The sequence below is a fragment of the Heptranchias perlo genome, chromosome 8, assembly GCF_035084215.1.
Source record: "Heptranchias perlo isolate sHepPer1 chromosome 8, sHepPer1.hap1, whole genome shotgun sequence".
NCBI lineage: Eukaryota > Metazoa > Chordata > Chondrichthyes > Hexanchiformes > Hexanchidae > Heptranchias > Heptranchias perlo.
Window position 1 is genome coordinate 79346274 of NC_090332.1, and position 27628 is coordinate 79373901.

At 41.0% G+C, this 27628-nt stretch overlaps 1 protein-coding gene across 3 annotated transcripts in view; it reads left to right on the plus strand.

The window, feature by feature from the left end:
- xrn2 (5'-3' exoribonuclease 2) overlaps positions 1–27628 on the plus strand; it is a 100205-nt gene that overhangs the window by 28225 nt on the left and 44352 nt on the right. For 2 of the 3 annotated variants that reach the window (XM_067989408.1, XM_067989409.1), the window contains exons 15-18: positions 4319–4465; positions 18890–18999; positions 25464–25599; positions 27518–27625. In XM_067989408.1, coding sequence (XP_067845509.1) covers positions 4319–4465; positions 18890–18999; positions 25464–25599; positions 27518–27625 — 501 coding nt within the window. The remainder of the gene's footprint in view (positions 1–4318; positions 4466–18889; positions 19000–25463; positions 25600–27517; positions 27626–27628) is intronic. The other variant, XM_067989410.1, reaches the window with a different exon arrangement.

Genomic DNA, 27628 nt, shown 5'->3' on the forward strand with positions numbered 1-27628 from the left:
GATATACTTGCCATAGAGGGAATGCAGCGAAGGTTCACCAGACTGATTCCTGGGATGGCAGGACTGTCGCATGAGGAAAGATTGTGTCGACTCGGCCGGTATTCACTCGAGTTTAGAAGAATGGGAGGGAATCTCATTGAAAATATAAAATTCTGACAGGGCTTGACTGCCTGGATGCAGGAGAATGTTTCCCCTGGCTGGGGGGGTCCAGAACGAGGGGTCACAGTCTCAGGATACGGGGTAGGACATTTTAGAACTGAGATGAGGAGAAATTTCTTCACTCAGAGGGTGGTGAACCTGTGGAATTCTCTACCACAGAAGGCTGTGGAGGCTAAGTCACTGAATATATTTAAGAAGGAACTAGATAGATTTCTCGACACAAAAGGCATCAAGGAGTATGGGGAGAGAGTGGGAATACGGTATTGAGAGAGGATCAGCCACGATCATATTGAATGGCGGAGCAGGCTCAAAGGGCCGTATGGCCTACTCCTGCCCCTATCTTCTATGTTTCTATATTTCTAACCTCAGCATCCTATTTGAGCCGGAGCTGAGCTTCCGACTCTGTATCCTCTCCATCACAAGGACTGCCTACTTCTACCTCTGTAATATCACCTGTCTCAGATCCTGCCTCAGTTCATTTGCTGCTGAAACTTTCATCCATGCTTTTGTTACCTCCGGACTTGACAATATTATAATGCTATCCCGGCTGGCCTCCTAACTTTCACCCTCCATAAATTTGCGCTGATTTAAAACTATGCTGCCCCTATCCTAGCTCACATCCATCATCCCTGTGCTCGCCGACCTACTGATGGCTGTAGTTCGCCTTTAATAATCAAGCTGCCAAATTGGCTCATCCAAGATGGCATTTCCTGGCTTCTGGTCCAACAACACCTCAATTTTAAAATTCTTATTTTAGTGTTGAAATCCCTTCTTGACTCACCCTTCCCTAACTCTGTAACCTTCACCAGACCTACAACCCTCAGAGTACTCTGTGTTCCTCCTGCTCTGACCTCTTGTCCATCCCCACTTCCTCCATCCCACAATTGGCGGCTGTGTCTTTTGGCCATCGGCTTTAAGCTCTGGAAATCCCTTGCCCAACCCTCTTCCCCTCTCCTTTAAGAGGTTGTGTAACACCTACCGCTTTGATCAAACATTTGGTCACTGGACCTAATGTCTCCTTTGGTGTCAATCTTTGCCTGATTATGCACCTGTGAAACGCTTTGGGATGTTTTACGATGTTAAAACTGCTATATAAATGCAAATTGTTGTAATGTGCGTGCCTCCAAGGCAAATAAAATGCGGCTATTGATTCCTTTATAAGATAACCTGGGAACAGGATGGAATTACACGTTAGTTATTTCAGAAAATGATTCATTAATAACCATGTTTGACTATGCAGACTTCAGTACCTTGAAATTCAAAAAAGAGCAGGAAATCTTGCTTCCCTTTGCTTGGATGCCCCTTCCCACCAAGTTAGCTGCTGTTTCTGGGATCACATCTTGCCCAGTTTGCAGTTGGAGTGATTATTGGTAGTACATTTCTAAGCTGGGAAAAAAGACAGTATGATCCTCCTAAGTTCCCACTTTGGCAGTGCTACTGTAGATCAGTTTGATAAGATAACCAATACGGTGGCATCAATAATTTTAATGATCCAAGTACAATTAGTTACACACAGTAAGTAACAAGGCAGTAAGTACAAAAGATGGATATTACCCCAGTCCTTTGGAGAACAGGTATGTCCTTTGTTCTTTGCTCCTGTTCTACCCTTCGCTCTTAAGGCAATTGTTTATATACCCTCAACTCCATGCGGTATCCACATGACCATGACATCCACCCTCAGCCAATCAGTGACACTGTTGCCCATTTAACCCATATATGGACATGCTTCCATTTTGTTTCTCTGACTTTTCAGCAGTCTTACAGCAGACACAACTCAAAAGAAACTGCAGTAAGACAGTTTAAGATCACACTACTTAGAAATTTAACATGTTGGTAGTGTTGGACAACTGGGGATGCTCTTCAAGTTGGGATTGTAAATTTCTTACTTGAAAGATAGACAGGACTTGCTGGATTGCTATTGTAGTGGCATCCATGTGGAAACTTTTATGGGACCAACACTGGGATATAAGCAAATGTACATACCGTTGTTTTGTCTTTTTATACCTGTTTCCTGGGTCATAGAAATCCATCTGGTTTGACGATAATTTTAATAATTCCTTATTGGCATTGGAGTGGTGGTTCTCTGTTTGAACCTAAGTATGGTGCTTCTGGACTTCCACCTTAGTTGGATCTGCCATTTTGGATGAGCCAATTTGGCAGCTTGATTATTAAAGGTGAACTACAGCCATCAGTAGTAGATCTCATAATGCCATGCAGCAAGCCATAAACTGAAGCTTTACATTACATGCTTTACATCTTTACATTTTGAAAAAGGATCTTGAGTGCTTGCATATAGCACTGCAGCTCTCTATGATGATTCATATTGCAGCTGTTCTTCCCTGTACAAATTGAACTTTCTTGGACCATTAATTTGATTTATACAACCTTTTTGTTTTTTGAATCAACAAAATTCCTAATGTAGAAGACATTTTTCCCCTTGAGTCCTCTACGGTTAATGAATTACTTTCTGTGGTTGTTTACATATTCTAATTTTACTTCATTCGGCATGACGGAAGGACATTGTTGTATCATGACTGAAATTTCTCCCAAAAACTAGCTTCGTTTGCCACAAAAATGTTACGATATCTTGCTTAATTCAGTTCCATGTACTTGAGATGGAACATGGGTTTCGTTGTCTGTTGCTGAACGCCTTTGTTAGAGTAAAGAAGGTTACATCATTTCTTCTATTGGAATCCACGTTGCTAGTGAAGTGCCTTCTACATGAATAAAAACTAATAAGGAGAGCCTCTTTGTCGAGTTAGGGTCATTCGCTATTGTAGAGTTGCTAAATGTGGTGTGCCACAAGATGGCTTCACACCTGTAATTCCTTACATAGCAAATGCTTGGTTTTGATTGATTCATCTGTGTGGAATTGTAGTGGGGTGTTTCATTTCATAGAGGAGGGAAAGCGTGAGTGGCACTTAACATAGCCGTACTTGCACTTCCTAGTGTCCAGCAATTTCTCATTTCTGGCTTTTGGAAGGCTGGCATCCAGAACAGTTTCACATTTTTATCAAATTTTGGTGTTTAAATCAGTCTGCAAAAGAAAATTTACAAATCGGAAAGTCATCGCTAAATGCGTATCTGTAGTTCTGATCTGTTGCTTGGTCTGTGTGTTTGTTCCTACTTTTATTTGTGTAGAAGTTTTGATACTTCAGCTGCTCCAATTTTTAAAAAATCAGGTACTTGGGTGAAAGTACAGAGAAAAGTTGGAGCTTGTGTGCAACATGGAAAGGGGATGGTCATTTCAAATCATGACTTTGGGAGTGGAATTTTACGAGACCCTGCAATTTACCGTGTGCGAGGCCCCACCATTGGCACAGTTTCAGAAATATTCTATCCCAAATGTCTTGAAAGGGCATTTCTCTAGAGATTTCTCTTATTAATTTATTTGGACTACTTTCCCATAGAAAATAAATTAAGATTCAACTAAGGTAGGTAATATCCCTCCCCAGTTATCACTCATTTTAATCACACAAAGTTGGAATAATAACAATTTGCACTCTCACTGGGTGTTCTATTCAGAATGATGTGGAAACTATCATTGAGAAACCTGTCAGCAGACGAGCTGGCATTTTTTTAGTTCAAACTGAACTGCTTTTCCAAACAGGATCAGGATCCCCAAACAAACTTTATCTATACGATGTTTGTTTGAAACTGAAATTGTTTGTGAAAGTGTTATAGGAAAGGTAAAATTAAATAGTGTTAGAAAATATCAAAGAATTAGATTTGGAAAGAAAAACAAGCAATTTAAAGAAATTCATAGTAATTTTAAAATTTGTACTCATTTTTATTGCAGTAAAATATTTTAGTATCTGTATAAAATTGCTGTGTTCATCTAGAATATCTGGAACTTTTCAGTGTAGATTTCAGTTTTATTTGGATTGAATTTTTTGCCTCCTAAAAGTTTGCTGAACTACATTGGTCCTGTCTGTCTGTCCACCTGTGAATGCCGACTTGCAATTTTTTTTTTGTGAAACTGTGCGACTCGTCGATCTGCCTCCTTAGGACCTTATGGAAAATTGGTGTGCTTTGTGCTTCTGCTGTATCCTGTTCATCTATCTTGAAACTGTGTTCTTGAATGCTAGTTTGTTGCCTAAATTGCAGCCTTTTCACTTTTTTAACCATTGCTATACCTGTAACTTTTTTCTTTCATCAGACCGATGCACCATCCTATATTCCAGGTGGACAGCTTGCTCCGCAAGCTCTGGGCCAGCGGAGCGGCGGAGGTAGACCACAGGCCATACAGAATCCAAGACAGACGGCCTATGAAATGAGAGTACAGGGTAGAGATCAACAAAATAGGGTGAGATGATGATAGGCTTTAGGAGCCAAAGCAAAAATTGTTATGGTGATCGGATGTTTATATGTGGTTTATTACCTAATGAGGTAACAACAGTTACATCAGAGGTAATGATTCTAACCATGTTCTAAGATGCTGTAGTTCTTGTACAGTTCTCTTGAGCTGCTTCAAGGTTAAATTACATTGTTAGGGATATAGTTTAGTGAAAGCATTGTCTTGTTTGTTCATAGAATATAGGACACATTTGGGTTTTATTTCCAGAAAATTGACTCAATGTAGTAACGTTTTTTTAATAGGATAAGGTACCTCATCACTAACATTTAAATTTTAGTCATGGGGTTCCTTTGCAGTCCCCTGGAAACATAATTTTGAATAACCCACAGAATAGGGCAGTGTTATTTAATGGTCTCAGATTCCAATTATAGGTAAGTGCGTGTGTTTTTTTTCTCACATTATTAATCTCTATTGCATATTAGCTTGCACTTAATAGAGCATTCTCATTGAAGGCAATTTTCCCTGCTGCACTTTATCTCTGCATATTCTTCTCTCAAGCTACTGAACTAGATAAATGTTTATAGAGCTGCATTGAAGGAAATCTGTCAGGAAACATTATTCTAAAGTTGGGGAGAGAAATCTGAACAGAGTAGGAGCTCTTGGTTTATGATGGTTTTTACCATTTTATTTGTTTCAAAGGTGAGCCATATTTTAATAGTTTTGATGGTTTAGAGTTGTAGTTTTTTCAGCAACTCTCCTTCCTTTCCCTATTCAACCCCAACCTTAGGAAAATACCTTATTATGAGAAGTTCTGATTATTTTTCTTTGGTATATCTTTGAAGTAGAGCATGTCTTGCAAATATCGCTTAAAAACCTCGGTTGCTGTTAATTTGATGGTGTTGGTGTTCTGTGGTTTACATTTTAAATAGTTAAGTGTCTGATCTGAACTTGTGTACACTGTAATTCCAAGCCCACCCATATTCTAGTTAAAGATTACTCTGTGTGCAAACAACTTTGTGTTGCTTATAATAAACATTACTCCGATGTCTAATTCCTGGCAGTAAATATGCTTATTGTTTTATCCACAAACTGACAATGTATTTATACTCCAGGTTTATTGCTATGCAAAGTGATTCCTGCTTTGTACCGACTCTAATTAATATAAATCCAGAGTTGGGGCTGGAAGAGGTCGCCTCGTGCAGCTTGGGTTTGACACTTCATATGCTGTCAAACATAATTTACAAAGTGCTGAAGGGGGTATGTTGGACTCCTTGGATGCTTTTTAAACCTATATGATAATTTAAATGTTGAGTGGGGATTTTCACCTCACTGCTGCCTGAGCATTTAAATCATTACTTTTGGGAGAAAGTATTGTGCATGTTTTTAAATGTTCACACTGAAAATCTTTTCTCCTAAAGTTGGATTGCAATCAAAAAAGACTATTACTTCACAAGAGTATCTGATCTGAGTGATTTTTCAAAAAAATAATGAACTACTGTCGATGAATGTATTATAACACAAGGAATTGGAAAGACTAAACTATAAGGAGTAATTCTGTACGAAGTATTCCTTTCTTCCTAACCGCCTATCTCATTTTAAAAAAATAGGCCACCTGTTGCGAGATAACTTGATTTAATTAATATCATGTAGCCTCGTGGAGATTTGTGATTCCAGGTTGGTTTTGAGAAGTGCTCCCTTCGTGGTGGGAAAAATGGCTAGGGAGTAATTGCAGCATTCCTTTTGTACAAGAGAGTGAAATTGAGTGGAGGTGGATAATTTTAAAACTTGCAGCAAAAGGAAAGTTAAATGTTATTTCAACGGGAAAATTGGAAAATAGAGGAAAGCAGTGATGCTGAAACTGATACGCTGAAAGGTTGGAAAAGTTAAGGAATAGGTAGTTAGTGTGTTACTGATTTTTTTTCGGCTTCTGCAGGTTTTGGATTTGAGTGAAGCCCTTTTGGCTGTAGTGCTCCTGGTGAAATGAGTTTTGAAAGTACTCTAGCCACAATTTTATGCAAATTGTCAGGCTTTCCTCTGAGAGGTCATAAGGATCAGTAGTATCAGAATTGGAAAAATGCATACAGGTTGCAGAAAGAGCAACTCTGAGGTTGGGGTTAAAGTGACTTGTTGGAATATTAGAGCGTAAGAGTGCTTGACACTAGGAGCAAAAAGCAGATATGTTTTTCATTCCCCAGCAGTCACAATGCCTTGTTTTAATGAGCATAAAAATTACCCAGTACATAAATTTAGAAAATTAGAGAGAGTATGGGGGGTGGGGGGTTGGGAAATGAAAAATGCAAGATCCCTGTATGCACACATTTGTGCCATCCTCCCCCTCCCCCTTTCCACAAGTTTGCAAAGAAGAAAACAACAGGTGAGATTTTGTGCATTGGATCAAAGGAGCATACTGGCTCCTTTACGGGCACCATTGGTCTCTGGTTTTATTCTTTTGTCTGGTCTGTGGATTCAAGTGCCTTGTCTAGAATTACAAATTCAGAGAAAACTGGCCAGTGTTCTCACTGACTTTGGACTAAATTGCTTATGTACAAACTGATTTCATGTCTGGAAACATTATACTATGATGTTGTGACAACTGCCCTTCCAGCATGGGTAGTATTGTTACCTTTAATGGGATCGAGATTAACTAAAGTAGATGGATTCCTCATCTGCTGCAAAGCCAGCCATATTTTCTGGTGCTGAAAGGTTGAGAGATTCAGCCCAACTGACCAGGCCATTAGAAGCAGTTTTGGGCTTGCTGGCCTGGCCGGCATGTATTTTTCTCAGCCACCTGGGAAGACACGGCACCCAGAAATAAAACTTGCAAACTGAAAATTAAAACAGCTGTGTGATCTGCTGTGAAAACAGCCTTGCAAAATAAATGGGCAGTTCCCACAGCATCAAGGTCAGATGGTTTAGTACCCTCTTCAACTGTAGATTCCCAAGTGGACAACCGAAATGGTGCTGGATATATCTGAATTTATGAAGAAAATATTGATCGGTGGTGAAATGACAATGGAAAAGTGGAATACTTTAAGATGCATAAAGCAACAGAACCATATAAAAAGAATTCAAGGAGACTAAAAGAAATTAGGGTGGAGGTGAGAGTGGAAATTTTATCAAGTATATTGAACGCATCAGAACGTTGACATTTTCAAAAGGTTGGTGAAGAATTTTATAGGCATGTTAGCTTGGCGTTTTTTGTGAGTTAAGTTGAGAGTTAAGAGAAGAAATTTCAGGGCATCTGGAAAAAGGAAGTAAGCTAGCATTTGACTTTGTGGAAGATAAATATTGCATTGCAATTTATGTTGGAATTCCTTCTGAATATAGTAGTTAGTAGATGAGGAGTAATTGGATTTCTAGGCTTTCAGAAAGCATTTGATAAGGTGCCTCAAAAGAGTAATGATGTAATAAGTTAGATTCCTGTTTCATGTTACTTCTGGCATTTTAAAAGATTACTAATTTAGCCTGAAGGCCGGCTAACATGCTGTGTTGAGCCATAGTGATGGGATTTACTTTTCTTGACAGTACTTTTTCGCTCACTCTTGTGAAGAGTACTGGTTGCTTGCTGAGGTATTATTGCATGGGTGGCAAATATTCATGATAGCTTCCCCAAGAGGCCATTATTCTTGTGTGAGCCTAGTCAGCGAGTCTGTACAGGCTGATCAACTGGCAGGATGAAGTGATCATTTGTACGGCCACAGCTGGATAACCGCACAATTCCAGTTGCTGTACTATAGTAAGGATATCCAAGCGTTGGAGGCAGTGCATAAAAGAGTAACCAAACTGATATGTGGATGATAGCTTCTTAGCTATGAGGCAAGATTAAAGAACCTGGGATTGTGTACTGTGGTGAAGAGTGAAGAGATGGAAATAGATAAATTGAACCTTGCTAACATGTTTGAGATTGGCACAAATTCTAGAACCAGGAGACATGGGCTCGAGCTTGGAAGAGGAAAAAGGTAATAATCTTGTATTTCATAATTTTTAGGTCTGTGTCAGAAGCTTGTAATTGTAATTTTTGAGGTTCATTTTAGGATGTTCCATTTTTCTTCCTGAATGTACCTCTAGCTTATATAATGACAATTGAATCATTGAAAAATAAGACAAAAAGATATGATTTTTGGTTTTATATGGAATAAATAGGTGTGGACATTGTGCCAAAGTAGGGGAGAAATGAAAATAGGACGGTTCATATAATGACCATGGATAGAGTAAGCTTAGTGGACTACATAACCTTTTCTAGTTCCCACCCTATTGACTGTATTTCTTTAATTTTATTGCTTCCTTTCCTGAAATGTGTCTAGAATTCTGGTGGTGGGGGAGGGGGGGGGGCGTTGATTGCACAGGTGAGGCCCTTGCTGGAGAATAACTGGTGTATGAAAGAAAGATAGACTTGCATTTATATAGCACCTTTCACGTCCTCTGGACATCCCAAAGCGCTTCACAGCCAATGAAGTACTTTTGAAGTGTAGTCACTGTTGTAGGAAACGCGGCATACAATTTGCATACAGCAAGGTCCCACAAACAACAATGTGATAATGACCAGATAATCTTTTTGTGAGGCGTTGGCTGAGGGATAAATATTAGCCAGGACACTGAGGAGAACTTCCCGGCTCTTTTTCGAAGTAATGCCATGGGATCTTTTACATCCACCTGAGAGGACAGACAAAGCCTCTGTTTAACATCTCATCTGAAAGACAGCTCCTCCGACAGCGCAGCACTCCCTCTGTACTGCACTGAAGTGCCAACCTAGATTTTGTGCTCAAGTCCCTGGAGTGGGACTTGAACCCACGACCTGACTCAGAGGCGAGAGTGCTACCAACTGAGCCACAGCTGATTCTGTACATGACATTTGTGGTAGGACATCATATAAGAGATGCCTGAAATAAGGGGTACAAAAAAGAATAATTGCATATTCTTAATCTCTGTTAAGGATGCAGTTAGAAAATAGAGATTAATAAAGACATTTCTGTACAATCAGACGTCTTTAATCAATGCTCCATTAGGCCACATGTCTGGGAATTTATATCAGTTTTTTTTCGGTGCTAGTCTGTGCAGCTGTTAGTTTCCTGGTGAGTCTGTACATCTCAAAACCAAAATAAAAAGAATGCCAAGTGTGAGATCCCCATTGTTTTGTCTGCTTAATATGAAAGCACATTTCACCTGTTGGGCTGACCTGGCTGGGCGTATTCATTGTTTTGAATAATGCAGCTACTGATGGCTTTTTGTTTAGGAGCTCCTAATGTGCTTCTAAGCTGTCTATAAAATGAAGAGGACTGGTGTTGAATGCATGGTGACCAGATAGTGCCTTATTCAACAACTCTTGAGTTGCTGACGTACTGCTCAGTTGTCTAAAGTGGGGGGCTTGGCGCAGTGGGTTCATCATTAGCCTTTCACTTCTGGGACCTGGGTTCAAATCCAGACTGATGGGATTAAAGTCTTTTTATGTCTGCTTACTGCAAGGAGCCCTGTGACTTTGGGCAGTCTCAATCCAGCCTCTAGTGGGCAGGCTTGCAGCAAAAATTGTTCATAGTTTAACACTAATTTAGCAATCACATTAGCGAGAAATTAGCTGAGTAGAGGGTGCTTTGCTCTGCACCTGACTGTGCAATACCTGACCCCTGAGTGCTTAATGCAGACACTGGGTGCCTGAAATGAGAAGAGCACAATTCCTCAGCAGTAAAATCCCCACAGTTTCAGTCAGTGGAAGTTCCCCTGCATTCCAGCAAGGATACCTGCCACTCTGATGATGGAGATTCATATGGGGTAATCTGTAGCTATCTAAAAGAATAAAGTTATTTCAACAATCCTGTTGACATGGATAGCCATGGAACACATGAATTTTCTGTCAAGATGTTATATTTTTGCTTTTATGCAATTTTATGAAGTTACCAGTTGATTTCGATAAACAATGTTGATCATGAAATATTATCTCATTAGTTCCCTTCCTGGCCCCCATATTAACTGATATTGTTAATGATTCCCCTTCAGGTACTGCCGCCCCCCCCTTCAAATCTGCTGTCATCACCCTTGCAAACTACTGCCCCTTCTCCAACCTCCCTTTCCTCTCCAAAGTCCTTGAACGTGTTCTCGCCTCCCATATCCGTGCCCATCATTCCCGCAACTTCCATGTTTGATTCCCTCCAATCACGTTTCCACCCCTGCCACAGTACTGAAATGGTCCTTATCAAGGTCACAAATGACATCCTATGTGACTGTGACAGTGGAAAACTATCCCTCCTCATCCTTCTCGACCTGTCTGCAGCCTTTTACATGGTTGACCACACCATTCTCCTCCAACGCCTCTCCTCCGTTGTCCAGCTGAGTGGGACTGCCCGGTACTGTTCTTATCTATCCGGTCGAAGCCAGAATCACCTGCAATGGCTTCTCTTCCCGTTCCCACATCGTTACCTCTGGAGCTCCCAAGGATCTGTCCTTGGCTCCCTCCTATTTCTCATCTACATGCTGCCTCTCTGTGAAATCATCCGAAAATATAATGTCATGTTCCACATGTAGGCTAACGACACCCAACTCTACCTCACCACCACCTGCCTCGACCCCTCCACTGTCTCTGATTTGTTACACTGCTTGTCCGACTGGATGAGCAAAAATTTCCTCAAACTAAATATTGGGAAGACCAAAGCCATTGTCTTCGGTCCCCGCCACAAGCTCCGTTCCCTAGCTACCGACTCCATCCCTCTCCGTGGCCACTGTCTAAGCTGAACGAGACCGTTCGCAACCTTGGCGACCTATTTGACCCTGAGGTGAGCTTCTGACCACCTATCCACTCCAGCACCAAGTCCGCCTACTTCCACCTCTGTAACATCGCTGTCTCTGCCCCTGCCTCAGCTCATCTGCTGCTGAAACCCTCATCCATGCCTTTGTTGCCTCCAGACTGGACTATTCCAATGCTCTCCTGGCCGGCCTCCCATCTTTCATCCTCCATAAACTTGAACTCATCTAAAACTCTGTTGCCCATATCCTAACTTGCACCAAGTCCCGTTCACCCATCACCCCCGTGCTCACTGACCTAGATTGGCTCCTGGGAATGCCTTGATTTTAAAATTCTCATCCTTGTTTTCAAATCCCTCCATGGCCTCGCCCCTCCCTATTTCTGTAACCTCCTCGAGCCCTACAACCCTCTGAGATCTCTGTGCTCCTCCAATTCTATTTCCTCTTGCGAATCCCCGATTTTTAATCGTTCCACCATTAGCGGCAGTTTGTCATTACCTTCAGCTGCCGAGGTCCTAAGCTCTGGAATTCCCTCCCTAAACCTCTCTGTCTACCTCTCTCTCCTCCTTTTAAGGCACTCCTTAAAACCTACCTCTTCGACCAAGCTTTTGGTCACCTAGCCTAATATTCCTTATGTGGCTCGGTGTCAAATATTGTTAATCGTTCCTGTGAAGCGCATTGGGATATTTTACTATGTTATGTTACTATGCTTATATAAATGCAAGTTGTTGTTGTAGTTTGATTTTTTTTTAATGCAGAACAAAATTGAATGAAGCAGTTATGACGATATTGTATGGGAAATAGCAAATGTGGGGTTTTACACCATTAGAACTTTAAATTAATCCAAGGTTTCAGACGATGCCTTGAACAGTGAGTCTTTTCAACACAAATATAAAAGAGCATGATCCAAGCAAATATTATCTGTTGTATGGAACATTTTTTTTTCTGCATTTTAATTTAAGTTGAATTTGTGAATCACGTGAACAAGCGACTACTGTAGAAAGTATATGAAAGGGATGACTACTGCTGTAAGGTTGTGGGAGAATAGAGTTTACAAGATTGACACCAGGCCAGTGTTGTCATGGTATCATTTCGGTGGAAGTGTTTCAAAGAAAAAAATATTTTGCTTAGGTTATATGTTATATTCATAGTATGTTACAGCACAGAAGGAGGCCAATTGGCCCATCGTGCCGGTGCTGGCTCTTTGAAAGAGCTATCCAATTAGTCGCACACCCCTACTCTTTCCCTATAGCCCTGTAAATTTTCTGTAAAATCAGTCGATATCCTCTCAAAACCGCTCGACAACACCATTATGGGCATAGGAACAGGAGTAGGCCATTCAATTCCTCGAGCCTGTTCGGTCATTCAGTGAGATCATGGCTAATCTGTATCCTAACTCCATCCACCTGTCTTGGCTCCATATCCCTTCATGCCCTTGGCTTGCAAAAATCTATTGATCTCAGATTTAAATTACTAATTGACCTAGCATCTACTGATTTTTGTGGGAGAGAATTCCACACTTCTACCACCTTTTGCGTGAAATGTTTGCTGACTTCTCTCCTGAATGGTCTGGCTCTGATTTTAAGGTTATGTCCCCATGTTTGAGACTCCCCCACCAGCGCAAAAAGTTTCTCTTTACCCTATCAATTCCTTTCAAAATCCTAAAAAGCTCAATCAAATCACTCCTTAACTTCCTATATTCCAAGGAATACAAACCTAGTTTATGTACTCCCTCCTCATAATCTAACCCTTGGATCCCTGGTAACATTCTGGTGAATCTGCGCTAAACTCCTTCCAAGGCCAACATATCCTTTTAAAGTTCGGTGCCCAGAACTGAACACAGTACTCCAGACGTGGTCTAACCAGGGCCTTATATAGCTGTAGCAAAACTTCCTCCCCTTTATATTCTAGCCCTCTGCATATAAAGACTAATATTCCATTAGCCTTTTTGATTTTTTTTGAACCTGACTGATACATTTTAGTGATCTGTATACATGGACCCCTAAATCTCTTAGGACCTCCACTGTTCCTAGCTTTTCAAGATTTAAAAAAGTACTCTGATCTATCCTTTTTTTGGCCCAAAATGGATGACCATGCTTACCTGCATTGAAATCCATCTGGCACAGTTTTGCCCACTCACTTAATCTATCAACATTTCTTTAATTTTATCAATATTATTCATCTATTAAACAATATTGGGCTCAGACAAAAATAAAAATAACCTAAAGATTTAAAAAAAGGGATGAGAGCAAAGTCCAGGTCATCAATAGTGTTAACGGTAATATAAATTCTTCAGGTTCAGAAAAATATATAGGAAATAATAACAAAATAACTGATAAAAATACAACAGAAGTGATAAGTTGGAAGGTGTGTTAAAAACATCAGGGCATAAAGGCAGAATAGGGTCTATTGCCCAATTAAAAGTTATATAGCATGTAGCACAAGAAATAAAACAAGTGAATTAGATGTGCAAATTCAGCTTAAAGGGTATGCCTTAGTGGCCATACTGAGACCTGGCTATAAGTTGGGCATGACGGGAGATAAATATTCCAGGTTATAAGTTCTTTAGAAAGGAAAGGGAATTTGGAAAAGGAGGAGTAGCAGCAATATTGACAAGGGATACTATTACAACATTAGAAAGGGGATATCCGTAAGGGTGAGCAGGCTGTAGAATGCTATGGGTAGAATTGAGGAATGGAAAAGGATGCAAGACTTTGGTAGGAGTTGTTTATAGATCTCCAGATAGCAGTGATAAAGCAGCGGGATACATAAACGGGAGATCACAGAAGCTTGTTGCAAAAACAATGTAGTTCTAATGGGAGATGTTAATTTTCACAGACTAGGGGAAGCAGAACAGCTGGAGTCCCAAAGGCTGCCACTTTCTTGTGTATTCGGGACAGTTTCCTGGAACAATATGTTCTTGAAGCAACAAGAGAAGAGGCCGTATTAGGTTTAGTGATGAGTAATGAGCCTGAATTAGTCAATAATCGAATGGTAAGGTAAATTCTAGCTAACAGTGACCATAATATGATAGAATTTAATACTAGTTTTAAAAGGGAGAAGGGTGAGTCAGGAACCAAGGTTTTAAATTTGGTACGGCTGACTTTGAAGAGATGAGGCAAGAATCGAACACTATGGACTGGGCAGAACTATCAATGGATAAAACTATGGATGAACAGTGGGAGGTGTTCAAAAGAAGTATTTGGTAGAATACAAAACGTGAAGGGCAAGAGCTCTAACTGTGTGATTAAACACCCTTGATCAACAAGGGAAGTGAGACATCTGTCATAAGGAAAATGTTAGAATCTATTATTAAGGCGGTTATAGCAGGGCACTTCGAATCTCAGTGCAATCAGGCAGAGTCACCACGGATTTGTGAAAGGGAAATCGTGTTTGACAAATTTATTAGAGTTCTTTGAGGAAGTAACAAGCAACGTGGGTAAAGAGGATCCTGTGGATGTGGTGCTTGGATTTCCAGAAGGCTTTTGACAAGGTGCCACATCAAAGGCTACCACACAAAATAAGAGCTCATGGTGTAGGGGGTAACATATTAGCATGGATAAAGGAATGGTTAGCTAACAGGAAACAGAGTGGCATAAATGGGTCATTTTCAGGTTGGCAGGTTGTAACAAGTGGAGTGCCACAGGGATCAGTGCTTGGGCCTCAACTATTTACAATCTATATCAATGACTTGGATGAAGGGACTGAATGTATGGTTGCTAAATTTGCTGATGATACCAAGGAAAGTAAGTTGTGAAGAGGACATAAGAAGTCTACAAAAGGATATAGATGGGTTAAGTGAGTGGGCAAAAATTTGTCAGATGGAGTATAATGTGGGAAAATGTGAACTTGTCCACTTTGGCAGGAGGAATAGAAAAGCAGTATATTATTTGAATGGAGAGAGATTGCAGAACTCTGAGGTACAGAGGGTGTCCCAGTAACTGAATCACGAAAAGTCGCTATGCAGGTACAGCAAGTGGTGAGGAAGACAAATGGAATGTTGTCAATTATTGCAAGGGGAATGGAAAATAAAAGTAGAGATGTTTTACTACAGTTGTACAGGGCATTGGTGAGACCACATCTAGAATACTGCGTGCAGTTTTGGTCTCATTTAAGAAAGGACATAATTGCTTTGGAGGCGGTTCAGAGAAGGTTCACTCGACTGATTCCTGGGATGAGGGGGTTATCTTTTGAGGAAAGGTTGGACAAGTCGGGCCTGTATACACTGCAGTTTAGAAGAATGAGAGGTTAAAACATTTAAGATCCTGAGGGGGCTAGTAGGGTTGAGGTCACAATCAGATCAGCCATGATCTTATCAAATGGCAGAGCAGGTTCGAAGGGTCGAATGGCCTACTGCTCTTAATTCGTATGTTCATATGAGATAGTATAAAACTAAAAGAAAGGGCTTATATGAAAGCAAAGAACAGTAGAGATCCCGCAGACTGGGAGGGATATAAAGATGAGGAAAGGGATACAAAGTGGTTAGAACTTCAAAAAGGGAATATGAGATCAAGCTTGCGAGGAATATCAAGGACAATACTACAGATTTTTACAAATATATTAAGAGAAAGAAGGAGGCTAAGAGTAATTTGCACTCTTTAATGACAGGGATGATTTAATCCATCATTTTGTACTGAGCTTTTAGTGCCACTGCTGCATCTTTTTGGAAAATCGCCCATTAAATTCCTTGGCTATTAAATTATTTTGATTGAATAACATACTGCTTTGTCCTCAAATTAATAAACTACCCATTTAGTTTCAAATGTTTTCTCAGTAGAAACAGTACTACCCCCAGTTTGTAAAATGCAGATTTTTTTTTGTTGCCACCGTAACCATTCCTGTGGGATGAATTAAATTTGCATAGCTAATTGAGCTCAGAATACAGCAAAATGTGTTTCATTTCTATCCTGAAGCTGTAATGGTGGTTTAGCTCTGACTTATTTAAATGGAGGGAAAATGTTCCAAAAAATTTGGTTGTTGTATCGAATTGGAGTAGAAAATTGCTCTTTTACAATAAGTTTTTGTTGTGATTTAAGTATCAGAAGCTATGTTGTGCTATAGATGGCAGATGCAGTTCATATCCACTAGCCCCATTGGAAAGCTGGCTAAGTCACTCCAGGACTGCTTTTATGACTCAAAGTTTATGGAGCAGTTACAGGTGCTTGGTGTATAGTCACAGGCTCACTGTCTAGCAGGGGCATGGGGAGGGGGAAGAAGTATAAAGAGAGGAAAGATTAAAACTGGGATAGTATTTTAAGCATATTTGTTAAATGCTTAAATATTACAGTCCTATATTTTGCATTTAACAAATATGCCTGAAATTGCATGACGAATAAAATCTAGATCTGGTATAAGAGACACATGTTGAACAAAATAATGTTATGCTGTATAAGCATAAGCATGCACTGATTCATCTGTAGGAAACTCCTGGCTGCTATTTTAATGATGTGGAGATGCCGGTGATGGACTGGGGTGGACAAATGTAAGGAATCTTACAACACCAGGTTATAGTCCAACAAATTTATTTTAAAATCACAAGCTTTCGGAGATTATCTCCTTCGTCAGATGATTGAATGAAAAGGTTCTCAAATCGCATATCTTATACGATGTTGGGACAGCATCACACCAATCAAAAGGTGTCGTTGTTATTCAAACAGGCCAGTCACGGAGAACAGAACGTCCCAGTACACTCGATATACATTGTGTCTTTTACACAGGCAAGCAGAAAGAAACTTAAAATGGCAGAGAGAGAGAGAGAATTTTAAAAAACATATAAATTTTTTCCCCCTTTTTGCTGGTGGGGTTACGTGTAGCGTGACATGAACCCAAGATCCCGGTTGAGGCCGTCCTCATGGGTGCGGAACTTGGCTATCAACTTCTTTTAAGTTTCTTTCTGCTTGCCTGTGTAAAAGACACAATGTATATCGAGTGTACTGGGACGTTCTGTTCTCCGTGACTGGCCTGTTTGAATAACAACGACACCTTTTGATTGGTGTGATGCTGTCCCAACATCGTATAAGATATGCGATTTGAGAACCTTTTCATTCAATCATCTGACGAAGGAGATAATCTCCGAAAGCTTGTGATTTTAAAATAAATTTGTTGGACTATAACCTGGTGTTGTAAGATTCCTTACATTTGCTATTTTAATGGGGGCATTAGCCCATTTAAAATACACTAATGCTTTCTTTAAGGTAGTTGAAAAGGAATTTCTTATGAATGTGTTTGTGTTGTAATATTGCATAACATAATTTTCACCTCAGTGGTGTAAAATAAGATTATTTTCATATAAGTGAGGCTCAGTGGACAGCTCCTGAGTGAAGTATTTCTTGGGGAGACATTGAGCATCATCTTCCATAAATTGTATATTTTCAGTTTCAAACTTTTTTGTTCCTTCTGCCAGTTTTTACCATCTCGTCACTTTTTCTCCTGAAAGTGTTGTTCCTTGCTGGGGTACAATTCCACAGGCGATGAGTGTCCTCTGGCACTTTTTTCAAGTGGTCATTCTTCACATGCGCCCAGACAGTGGATGTTGACAGGCTATAAATCATGGGGGGCCATCACAACAGAGGGTTCACCTGATGTCCACACAGATGCATTTCCAGCACACATTATTGGATAGTAACCTGTAACAGGATCCCAGGCTGTGTGTATGTTTGTGCTCCTGTTCCTCTTCCCCTCCACACATGGGTGCCAAAGCCAATTGTAGTACACTCATACTGCCCTGCATGAGATCAGCTAAGTTCAGTACAGCTCAAGGATTGAACCTGAGACCCTCCTGTTCTCATTGGCTCAGCTGTTCACTGCCTTAACCAACTGGCCAGTAAGATTGCGTTTCAAACATATCAATCCTGGAAATGGGCAATATTGCTAAGCCATTATTATGTAGCAACTGCAGGAAGCAATTTAAATTGTCAGCTCACAAAAATATGATTGTTGCTAAGTTCTTCACTGAGTTGGCACTCTTGGACTACATTTGACTTGTGAGAAAAATGGAATTGTCACACTTGAGTAATAGGGGATGTACTTGAAGCAATTGCTGGAGCAGTGTAGAGGGAGCTTTATCTTGAATCTAACTTTTGCAATACATGAACTGCAAATGTGCAATGCTGACTTTGGGTAGGAATAAGCTTTTTTCCCTTCCACTGACATCCCACAAGATCAGAAATTCACCTTTTATATTTAAAAAAAACACATTTCAGCATAGATGCATAAAATTGATGCAAATTAAAGCTCTTCTGCCATACTTAATGTGATGATTCACATTACAGAATACTGCACTGTCATTAAAGGAAATGTTCCAGAATTGATGTATGATAATTTATGGGTCTTTCAGTAAAATCGAAGTACTGCTCATTATTGCAAGAAGGCAGCAGTATGCCCTACTGACTGAAGTGTTTTGTTTCATGTGACTTCTGTATCTATAGGCAACATTTCGATTGTGAGCTTGTAGGCCAGTTTCAGTGTAGCTTTTCTTTTGATCTGCAAGTACCAGTGATACTTCATGTTAACATGAATTTATGTGACTTGCTACCCATTGTAGCTTTAATGAGATGTACATAGAACTCCAGCATCATTGCAGGCAAAGTTCCATTTTAAGTTGTGACTTGTTTGAGCCAGTCATGTCACTCATTGCCTTTTGCAGTTTTATGAAGCAATTTTTAAAAATTTGTTTTTTATTTTCCTTTTTTAATTTTCTAGACACCATCTCACAACAATAGTTCAAACACAGATGGGAGCCCAGTTCCACTAGGAATGAAGAGGAAGAATGGGGATAATGATGAAGATGATGAACCACCAGATAACATCAGGTACAGTTGTCGGCAGGTTGCCTTGTTTAGCTGTTCAGCAAATTCCTAAAATAGGCACACTGTAATTAATACCATTTAATTTGAAGGAGCAAATTTCATTACCTCTCCCGTAACTGCTTTTCCATTTATCGAGTAGTAATTAATGAGGAAGGGACAGGACTGCTGAGCAAAGCACTTTGAGATGTTGGAGCTGTTGATTGTGAGTAGTGAAATTAGTATGCAAGTAGGTTGTCCTATTAAAAGTTCCTTCTCCCTCTGAGATCAAACTGTAAATTTAGATAGACATTTCTCCTTTTATACACATGTCAATATGCAATCTGTGTGCATCTACAGGCACTATCCAGTTCTATTCATTTCCATTGTGTTGTATCACTGGGGACTACAAACTGCATGCTGGAGGAGAAAGAATACTTTAAGACCAAATATTGTGAACTGAAATTGACCCTTTGGAAGCAGTGCAGGTTTTAGATTAAAATAGTTGTCTGACAGCAGTAGTTGGTGAAAAAAGTGATGTCAGTTTATACCGACGGCTTATTTTGTACTTTGCAATTTTAGCATCAGCACTGTGGTTGTAATCCAGTGACATGTACAGACTCTTGAGCTGACAATTCCAAACTACTAGTAGCTTCAGATGATCCTGATAATCTCTTAAAAAATAAATGGCACTCTGCTTTTGAATGAATGTGTCCAAATGTTCTTCGCCCTCAGCTCTCCAGAACATGCCACTGTATCATTTACATCCTAGGTTAAGTGATGGAGTTTCATTTTTCTATATTTCTTCTCTGAAAACTGAGACAGGTATTTTACAATTTTTTTTTGGTGGAGGAGGTGGGGTCAGGGGGGAGGGGGGTTGCGCAGGAGTGAAGAGACAGTCCATGAAGCATTGACTTAGTCACTTTTTACATTTGCTTTTGATTTTCATGCACTTAAAAGAATTTTGTCTCTGATTTGGTTTTCAGTATTGTGTGAGTTCGAAACAACCTGTGTATGCCCCTAAATAACTTGCCACCTCATTGCAGATTCCAACCAATTTATACTTGAGTGTGAGAAACTTCTGTACTTGCAGATCTCCCAATGGTTGGTTCAGAGCAGCATAGGCACTGGTGCCCTGCCAACTCGTGTGACAAGGATTTTGTACTGCACAAAGTTTTTAACTTCTTTGTAACGTATTGAATGAGTTCTGGTTGAAGATAATTCTAGAAATAATTTTTGTTGAGTGTTTTGAGGTCTGGATTCAAACTTTATACATCCATGGACTTTTCTTTAAAAGACCGGGTGACTTCGCTTCATACTGTTTGCTTAAAAATTGATATTTGAACTATAGCCTAAATCTTAAATCACAGGCACTCCAGGTAATGGGGGTTTGCCTAGCGCATCCTACTTGGTTAGGGAACAATCTGTTTTGAAGGAGGCTCCATGTTCATTTACATAGAATTACATTGAAACTACAGCAAAGAAACAGGCCATTCAGTCCAATTAATCTATGCTGGCGTTTATGCTCCACACAAGCCTCCTCCCGTCCTACTTTATCTAACCCTATCAGCATACCCTTCTATTCCTTTTCCCTCATGTGCTTATCTAGTTTCCCCTTAAATGCATCTATGCTATTTGCCTCAGCTATTCCTTGTGGTTGCACGTTCCACATTCTTGCCACCCTTTAGATTAAGAAGTTTCTCCTAAATCCCTCCTAAATCCTTATTGGATTTAATAGTGACTATTTTATACTAATGACCTCTAGTTTTGGACTCCTCCACAAGTGGAAACATTTTCTCTATGCCTACCCTATCAAACCCTTTCATTACCTTAAAAACCTGTGTCAGGTCACCTCTCAGCCTCTCTTTTCTAGAGAGAAGAGCCCCAGCTTTTTCTGACAAGTATATCCTCTCTGTTCTGGTATCATCTTTGTGAATCTTTTTTGCACCCCCTCCAATGCACCTATATCCTTTCAATAATATGGGGCAGGATTTTAAATGGGAAAAACGGGTGGGTTGGAGGTGGGGGAGCATTGAAAATTGCAACAATTTTAGACCCGCCTCCAACCCGCCCATTTCCGTTTTTCGCCAGAGCAGGACAAGGGGTGGGTAACCAACCCGTTGTCAGGAGGCGGATTGGTCACTATAACCTTTCAAGGAGGCAGGGGGCCTCCATTTTGAAAGATGTTGAAATCGCAAAACCTGGGGGCTGGGATTCCCTGGCCGCCTTCACGCTGCGTGAGAGGAGGCGAAAAGGCCCGAAACTGCAGGTAAGTGCCTTATAGCACTTCTCATGCTCGGGGGAGCGGGAGTGCTTCCCCCATGCCCAACAAGCCTACCTGCAGCAACCCCCGCCCCTCCCCAGCAATCGGGACCCACAGTCTCTCCTCCCTCCCCCCGGCCCCCAAACGATCGCCACCCCCAATGACTGACCCACCCTCCCCACATCCATACAATCTAAGACTTACTTCTTCATTTACCTCTTCCTTACTCTTCTCCCACCCAACTGAGACCAGCCTGTCGGACAGGAAACCGACAAAAATATATATAAAAGACGTCCTTACGTCAAAATCGTAAGGACATCCGGGAAATCAGTACGTCTCTGCTTTTCAATCCTATGCCTCTGGAAATGAACCCTAGTGCTTGATTTGCCTTTTTTGTGGCCTCAATAACCTGCATTGCTACTTTGTGATTTGTGTATCTTTACCCCAGATCCCTTTGCTCCTCTATCCCATTTAGACTCTTATTATCCAAATATTAATGTGGCCTCCTTATTCTTCCTATCAAAATACACAACCTCACTTAACTATATTGAAATTCATTTGCTAATTACATGCCCATTCTGCAAGTTTATTAATGTCCCCTAAACATTGTTTGTTTGTGTTACCAAGGAGAAAACATTTGTTTCTTCCTTAACAATCCTTTTCCTGCTTGAACCATAAAATCTTAGCAAGAGGTGCAGAAGGTTGTAGGGGTAAGGGTGTCGCTGTATTGGCCTATGTCCAAAATCTGCTGATTTGGGTAATACTGGCTGAAGTTTTGACTCCTGTTTTGAACCTTGGGTCTTTCTATTCTCCCACTTACTGACTTTGGTGGACACAGAATTCAATCTGGTGTCTAATCAAATCTACTTCAATTTTGAAAGCATCTGAGAGACTTGGTGCTAAGGGATTCATTTCATTAACCGGTCATTCAAAATCTTGCTTTTTCATATGTCAGAACTGAAAACCTATCCAATCCCCAACATCTGTAAATTAGTTCTTCCACTGCCTCCAGTCAAAGCAACCTATTGTCGTAGGATATGTACACCACTTGATTCACATTTAGCAATGGATAGTACTGTAAATGTCAGTACAGCTGGATATTGGGGAACGGTAGTGTGGTGGACTAGTGATCCTGAGACCTGGATTAATAATCCAAAGAACACAAGTTCAAATCCGACCAAGGCAGCTTGAGAATTTGAATTCAATTTTTTTTTTAAATCTGGAAAATAAAAAGCTCAGTAAAAGTGACCATGTCAGATTGTTGTAAAAATGACTAGGAAACCTGCATCCTTACCCGGTCTGACCTACATGTGACTCCAGTCCCACACCAACATGGTTGACTCTTAACAGCCCTCTGAAGTGGCCGAGCAAGCCACTCCATTGTATCAAACTGGCTACCAACAGTTCAGGAAGAAGACCCACCACCATAGGGCATCTAAGGCTGGGCAATAAATGCCGGCATTGCCACATCCTGAGAATGACCTTTAAAAAATGTTGAGGATCCTTTGAGACTTCTGTTTTGTGGATGGGAAATTGGGGGGGAGGGGGGCAGGAGGAGAGCAATTCTGTCACTTTGTGAATTTTAGGAAGATTTGCTTGCTACTAAATGGTCTCTATTCCCTTTGTCTTAACAAATTTATTTTGGGGAGGGTACATGCACAGATGGCTGGGCAAAGGAGATTGTCCAGGTCAAAAATAATGATTTTTATCAATTGTTTCTGTCCTTTTCTTACAGAGCCAAAAAACATGCTGAGGAATGTTTTGGCTCTAGAAGTACAGAAATAGGGCATAGAAGGAAAATCATTTAGGCCAAGAAAATGGCTGCCTCGTTGGTCCAAAAGGAAAGGAGGCCATGGTGAAGCTTAAAGCCTTAAAACTACTTCATTCTTTTGTCAGATTATTTCAGTAGTAGCAAGCTCACCTTTGAGTCAGAAGGTTGTGGGTTCCGGCCCCATTCGAGACTTGAGCGCATAATCTAGGCTGACAGTTCAATGCAGTAGTGAAGGAGTACTGCACTGTCTGAAGTGCCCTCTTTCGATGAGACATTACACCAGGGCCTGTCCACCTGTCCCTCTCTCATACTTTCTTTTTCTCACTTTCTCACTATCTCTTTTCTCTCTCTTTCACTTTTTTGCGCTGTCACTTCTCTTTTTTAATCTCTGCCTATTTTTCTGAAGGAAATGTTCAAACTACTAGCACTCTGTCACAGTAGCAGTTGCAGACCTCGAGTATGTGTATTTTCAGGATGGAAAAAAAAGGCACATCAAAAACAGAATCAATGCACTGAGTGAATTGTCAACACAAAGGTCACCAGTTTGACCTGAAGTAAGTGTCTGGAGTGTATATAAAGTGCCGTTCCTAGTGACTGGCTTCCTTTCATGCCAGTGTTTAGTTAGATGATTGGCTCCTCAAGGCATTTTCTGAGGATTGCTGCATTGTCATCCTTGGAGAGCCGTTGCGCCGCCAGAAGTGCAACAGGGTGGAACTTGCGGCCACCTTGTCCAGGCCATAACCTCGTCCCAAATCCTGGGGACGGGGGCAATTAAATATATGGGGTGGGCACCTACTTTAGTAGCAGCACTGCAGGAGCATCTACCTGGTGGAATGGCCAGAATTTGAGTTGTTCCTTGCTGCTTTGTCAGGAGTGCAGCAGGCCAATGTGGCTGAAGACCTTAGATGCCCTGTTCTTCGTTTGGATGCTTTCTCTTTTAGTTGCGGGCCCATATTTTCTCATGGCAATCGATCACTCTGACATCAAATGCAGTTAGAAATCTTCTTAATGGGGTCCACATGGGAAGGTTGCCTTCTTGTAGGTGTATGTACTGCTGGCTGCAAGAATGCCACAACTGCTAACAGGACAGAGGGAGGCTTGCTTCTGCCTCCCCTGCCCCCAGCATTGGAACTTAATGTGGCAATGATCTAGAGCTGGGAACCTGACGGATGCAGGTTCCACCCTAATTTCTGGTACCTCTGCTACCACATTGCTCAGATTCCATCCCATGAAAGAGCAGAGTTTCTGGGTTGGGGTTTCTCATCAATTGATGGAAATTCCAACCAGAGCCAGTCAAGGATCGACCCCTCTTAGATGCTGCATTCCAGACAGCTCTGGGCATAGTTTGCTGCCATTAGGCAGCTTCTAATAGTTCAACATGCCAGCAGAGTGCAGAATTTGGGCTTGATGCCAAATTTATGAATTTCACCCTTTAAAACATTGAGTGTTTTACCCTCTGGCTGCCTCCAAAATTGAGAGAACTTCTGTGTATTACGTGATATGTAGAACATGTGTCTGCATGTGCACATTGTGATGCTGTTACATTTTGGAGATAGCCTCTGGAATTTGGGTTAAAATCCAGTCCTTATGGAGAGAACTTAAATCTTATTTTTTTCTACTGGCCGTAAGGTTTCTAAGGCAAATGAGTTGGGCAGTCTTGAACCAGTTCCTGGTGGGCCCAATTGGCATTAAAACCAATTGGTATTAAAATCTCACCCCTATGGTGGAAAATGGAAATATCACACAGTTGCAATAGAGTGTGCTCTTCTGAGATTAATTGGGACATGGCAGAATGTTGCTCTGCTATACCTGACTTGGGAGCACTTGATGTGGATGGTGGATTCACATTAATGAGCACAAAAACATTTTGCGGTGAAAAATTCTTGATTTAGAAACAACTTCCTTTTTTGCATCCGTGTCCACCCCCCCACCGCCAACTTGACTGAATGAATTATGAATATGTCTTTAAAGCAGAATGTCCTAGTTTTTTCCATATCTGAGCCCTATTGGTATGCACCATGGAGCCTGTGGGGTGGGGGTTGGGGAGAGGAGAGTGATTTAAATGAATGTTCTCATTATTTTTCATGTATCTCAAGTTGCTGCTGCTAACTGATCTTGTTGTTCTGATTATGGCTTATTCACCAATGAGGTGACTCTACTAAATGCCCCTTTTTAGAAACTCCAAGTCCAGCAATTCACTCGACACACCAGCAAATCAGAAATGTAAGTGCAAACAAGACTGAGTTGCCTTGGCTTCAGCGGCCGAATTGCCAGGGGTTGCAGGTTGGACACATCTGCCTTAAGGTATGCAGAGAATAAACTGCATTCAAAGAACACGGTAAACTGGATCAAAACTAGATAGGTTTTTTGTAGGTTATTTGACTTAAGTAAGTTGTATTGCTGCAAGGTTGGTGTGCTCTTTATTTTATATTGTAAAATTTTGTTTTTATGATGCAGACTTTGGGAAGAGGGTTGGAAACAACGTTACTATAAAAAAAAGTTTGATGTTGATGCTTCTGATGAAAAATTTCGCAGAAAGGTTGTGGAATCGTATGTTGAAGGTCTATGTTGGGTTCTTCAATACTATTACCAGGTACGTAAGTGTCTAAATGTCTGAACAGTTGTCTTTTGTCATCTTAGTACATTTGTTATTTACACATTTAATGTATACTTTTTGTTTTTGACCCTTTTTATTGAAGTAGGATTGCAGTGAATGGTGGATTCCAAATTGAGTGTTCTTAATGAACATTAAAGGGGAAGGAATAGTGATGGGAGCGGTACATTTGTTTGAGTGTTCCCCTTTTTGCAGAAGAAAATAGCTGTCTTATCAGAAATGCCGCTGCCTTTTAAAAAAAAAAAAATGCCAGTTTTGTTGCTGCTGCAGAGACCCTCAAGTACCCACATGGCAGACTGATCAAAAAAAGTATAAGCCCATGGGATCCAAGGGAGAGTGGCAAGTTGGATCCAAAATTGGCTCAGTGGAGGAAGCAAAGGGTATGGTTCACAGATGTTCTTGTGACTGGAAGGCTGTTTCCAGCGGGGTTCTGCGGGGCTCAGTACTAGGTCCCTTGCTTTTTGAGATATGTATTAATGATTTGGACTTAATTATAGGGGGCATGATTAAGAAGTTTGCAGGTGACACAAAAATTGGCCGTGTGGTTGATAGTGAGGAGGAAAGCTGTAGCCTGCAGGAAGATATCAATGGACTGGTCAGGTGGGCAGAAAAGTGGCAAATAGAATTCAATCAGGAGAAGTGTGAGGTAATGCATTTGGGGAGGGCAAACAAGGCAAGGGAATACACAATAAATGGGAGGATACAAAAGGTGTAGAGGAAGTGAGGGACCCTGGAGTACATGTCCACAGATCCCTGAAGGTAGCATGACAGGTAGATAAGGTGCTTAAGAAGGCATGTAGAATACTTTCCTTTGTTAGCCGAGGCATAGAATATAAGAGCAGAGAGGTTATGCTAGAACTGTATAAAACACTGGTTAGGCCACAGCTTGAGTACTGCGTACAGTTCTGGCACCACATTACAGGAAGGATGTAATTGCACTAGAGAGGGTACGGAGGAGATTTATGAGGATGTTGCCAGGACTGGAGAATTTTAGCTATGAGGAAAGATTGGATAGACTGGGGTTGTTCTCTTTGGAACAGATGAGGTTGAGGGGTGATTTAATTGAGGTGTACAAAATTATGAGGGGCCTAGATAGAGTGGATAGGAAGGACCTATTTCCCTTAGCAGAGAGGTCAATAACCAGGGGGCATAGATTTAAAGTGATTGGTAGAAGGATTAGAGGGGAGCTGAGGAAAGTTTTTTTTCACCCAGAGGATGGTACAGTTCTGGAACTCACCGCCTGAAAGGTTGGTAGAGGCAGAAACCCTCAACTCATTGAAAAAGTGCCTGGATGTGCACCTGAAGTGTTGTGACTTACAAGGCTACGGACCAAGTGCTGGAAAGTGGGATTAGGCTGGGTGGCTCATTTTCGGCCGGCACGGACACGATGGGCCAAATGGCCTCCTGTGTCGTAAATTTTCTATGATTCTAGGGCAGTGTCGCTCTCTCCTACGCTCCTCTGGTGATGCAAGTTACATGGAGTGTCCCAGAGCACTCCATTGCAAACAATAGGAGGGGGGAAAGAAGAGACTTCACAGCATCCTGAGAGCTACTTCGGAGCTACCCAGCTGTGGGAATTCAAACTAGGAAATCTGCATTCCCAGTTTTAATGCAGTTCCATGTGGGTTGGTTGGCTCTTGGGACAGTTTGAAGCCACTGCTGCTGGCAGTGGAGCTTTCCAGGGCACTTTGTAATTTGTGTCGCTAGAGCGGCCCAGGCTGGAGAAGTATATCCTATTTGAGGGTCTTTGCAGTAGCTATAAAATTGAAGGGCAGTTATTTGATTTCAAAAAGGAAGTACTATGTACCAGATGTAATTTCCCTCCACTTTAAGCAAGATTGTCTATTAAACGATTGATTTTTAAAAAATATATTTTAAAGCTAAATTCTATTCACAGGGGTGTGCTTCCTGGAAGTGGTTCTACCCATTCCACTATGCACCATTTGCTTCAGACTTCACAGACATTAAAGATATGCCTTCAACATTTGAAAAGGGAACAAAACCGGTA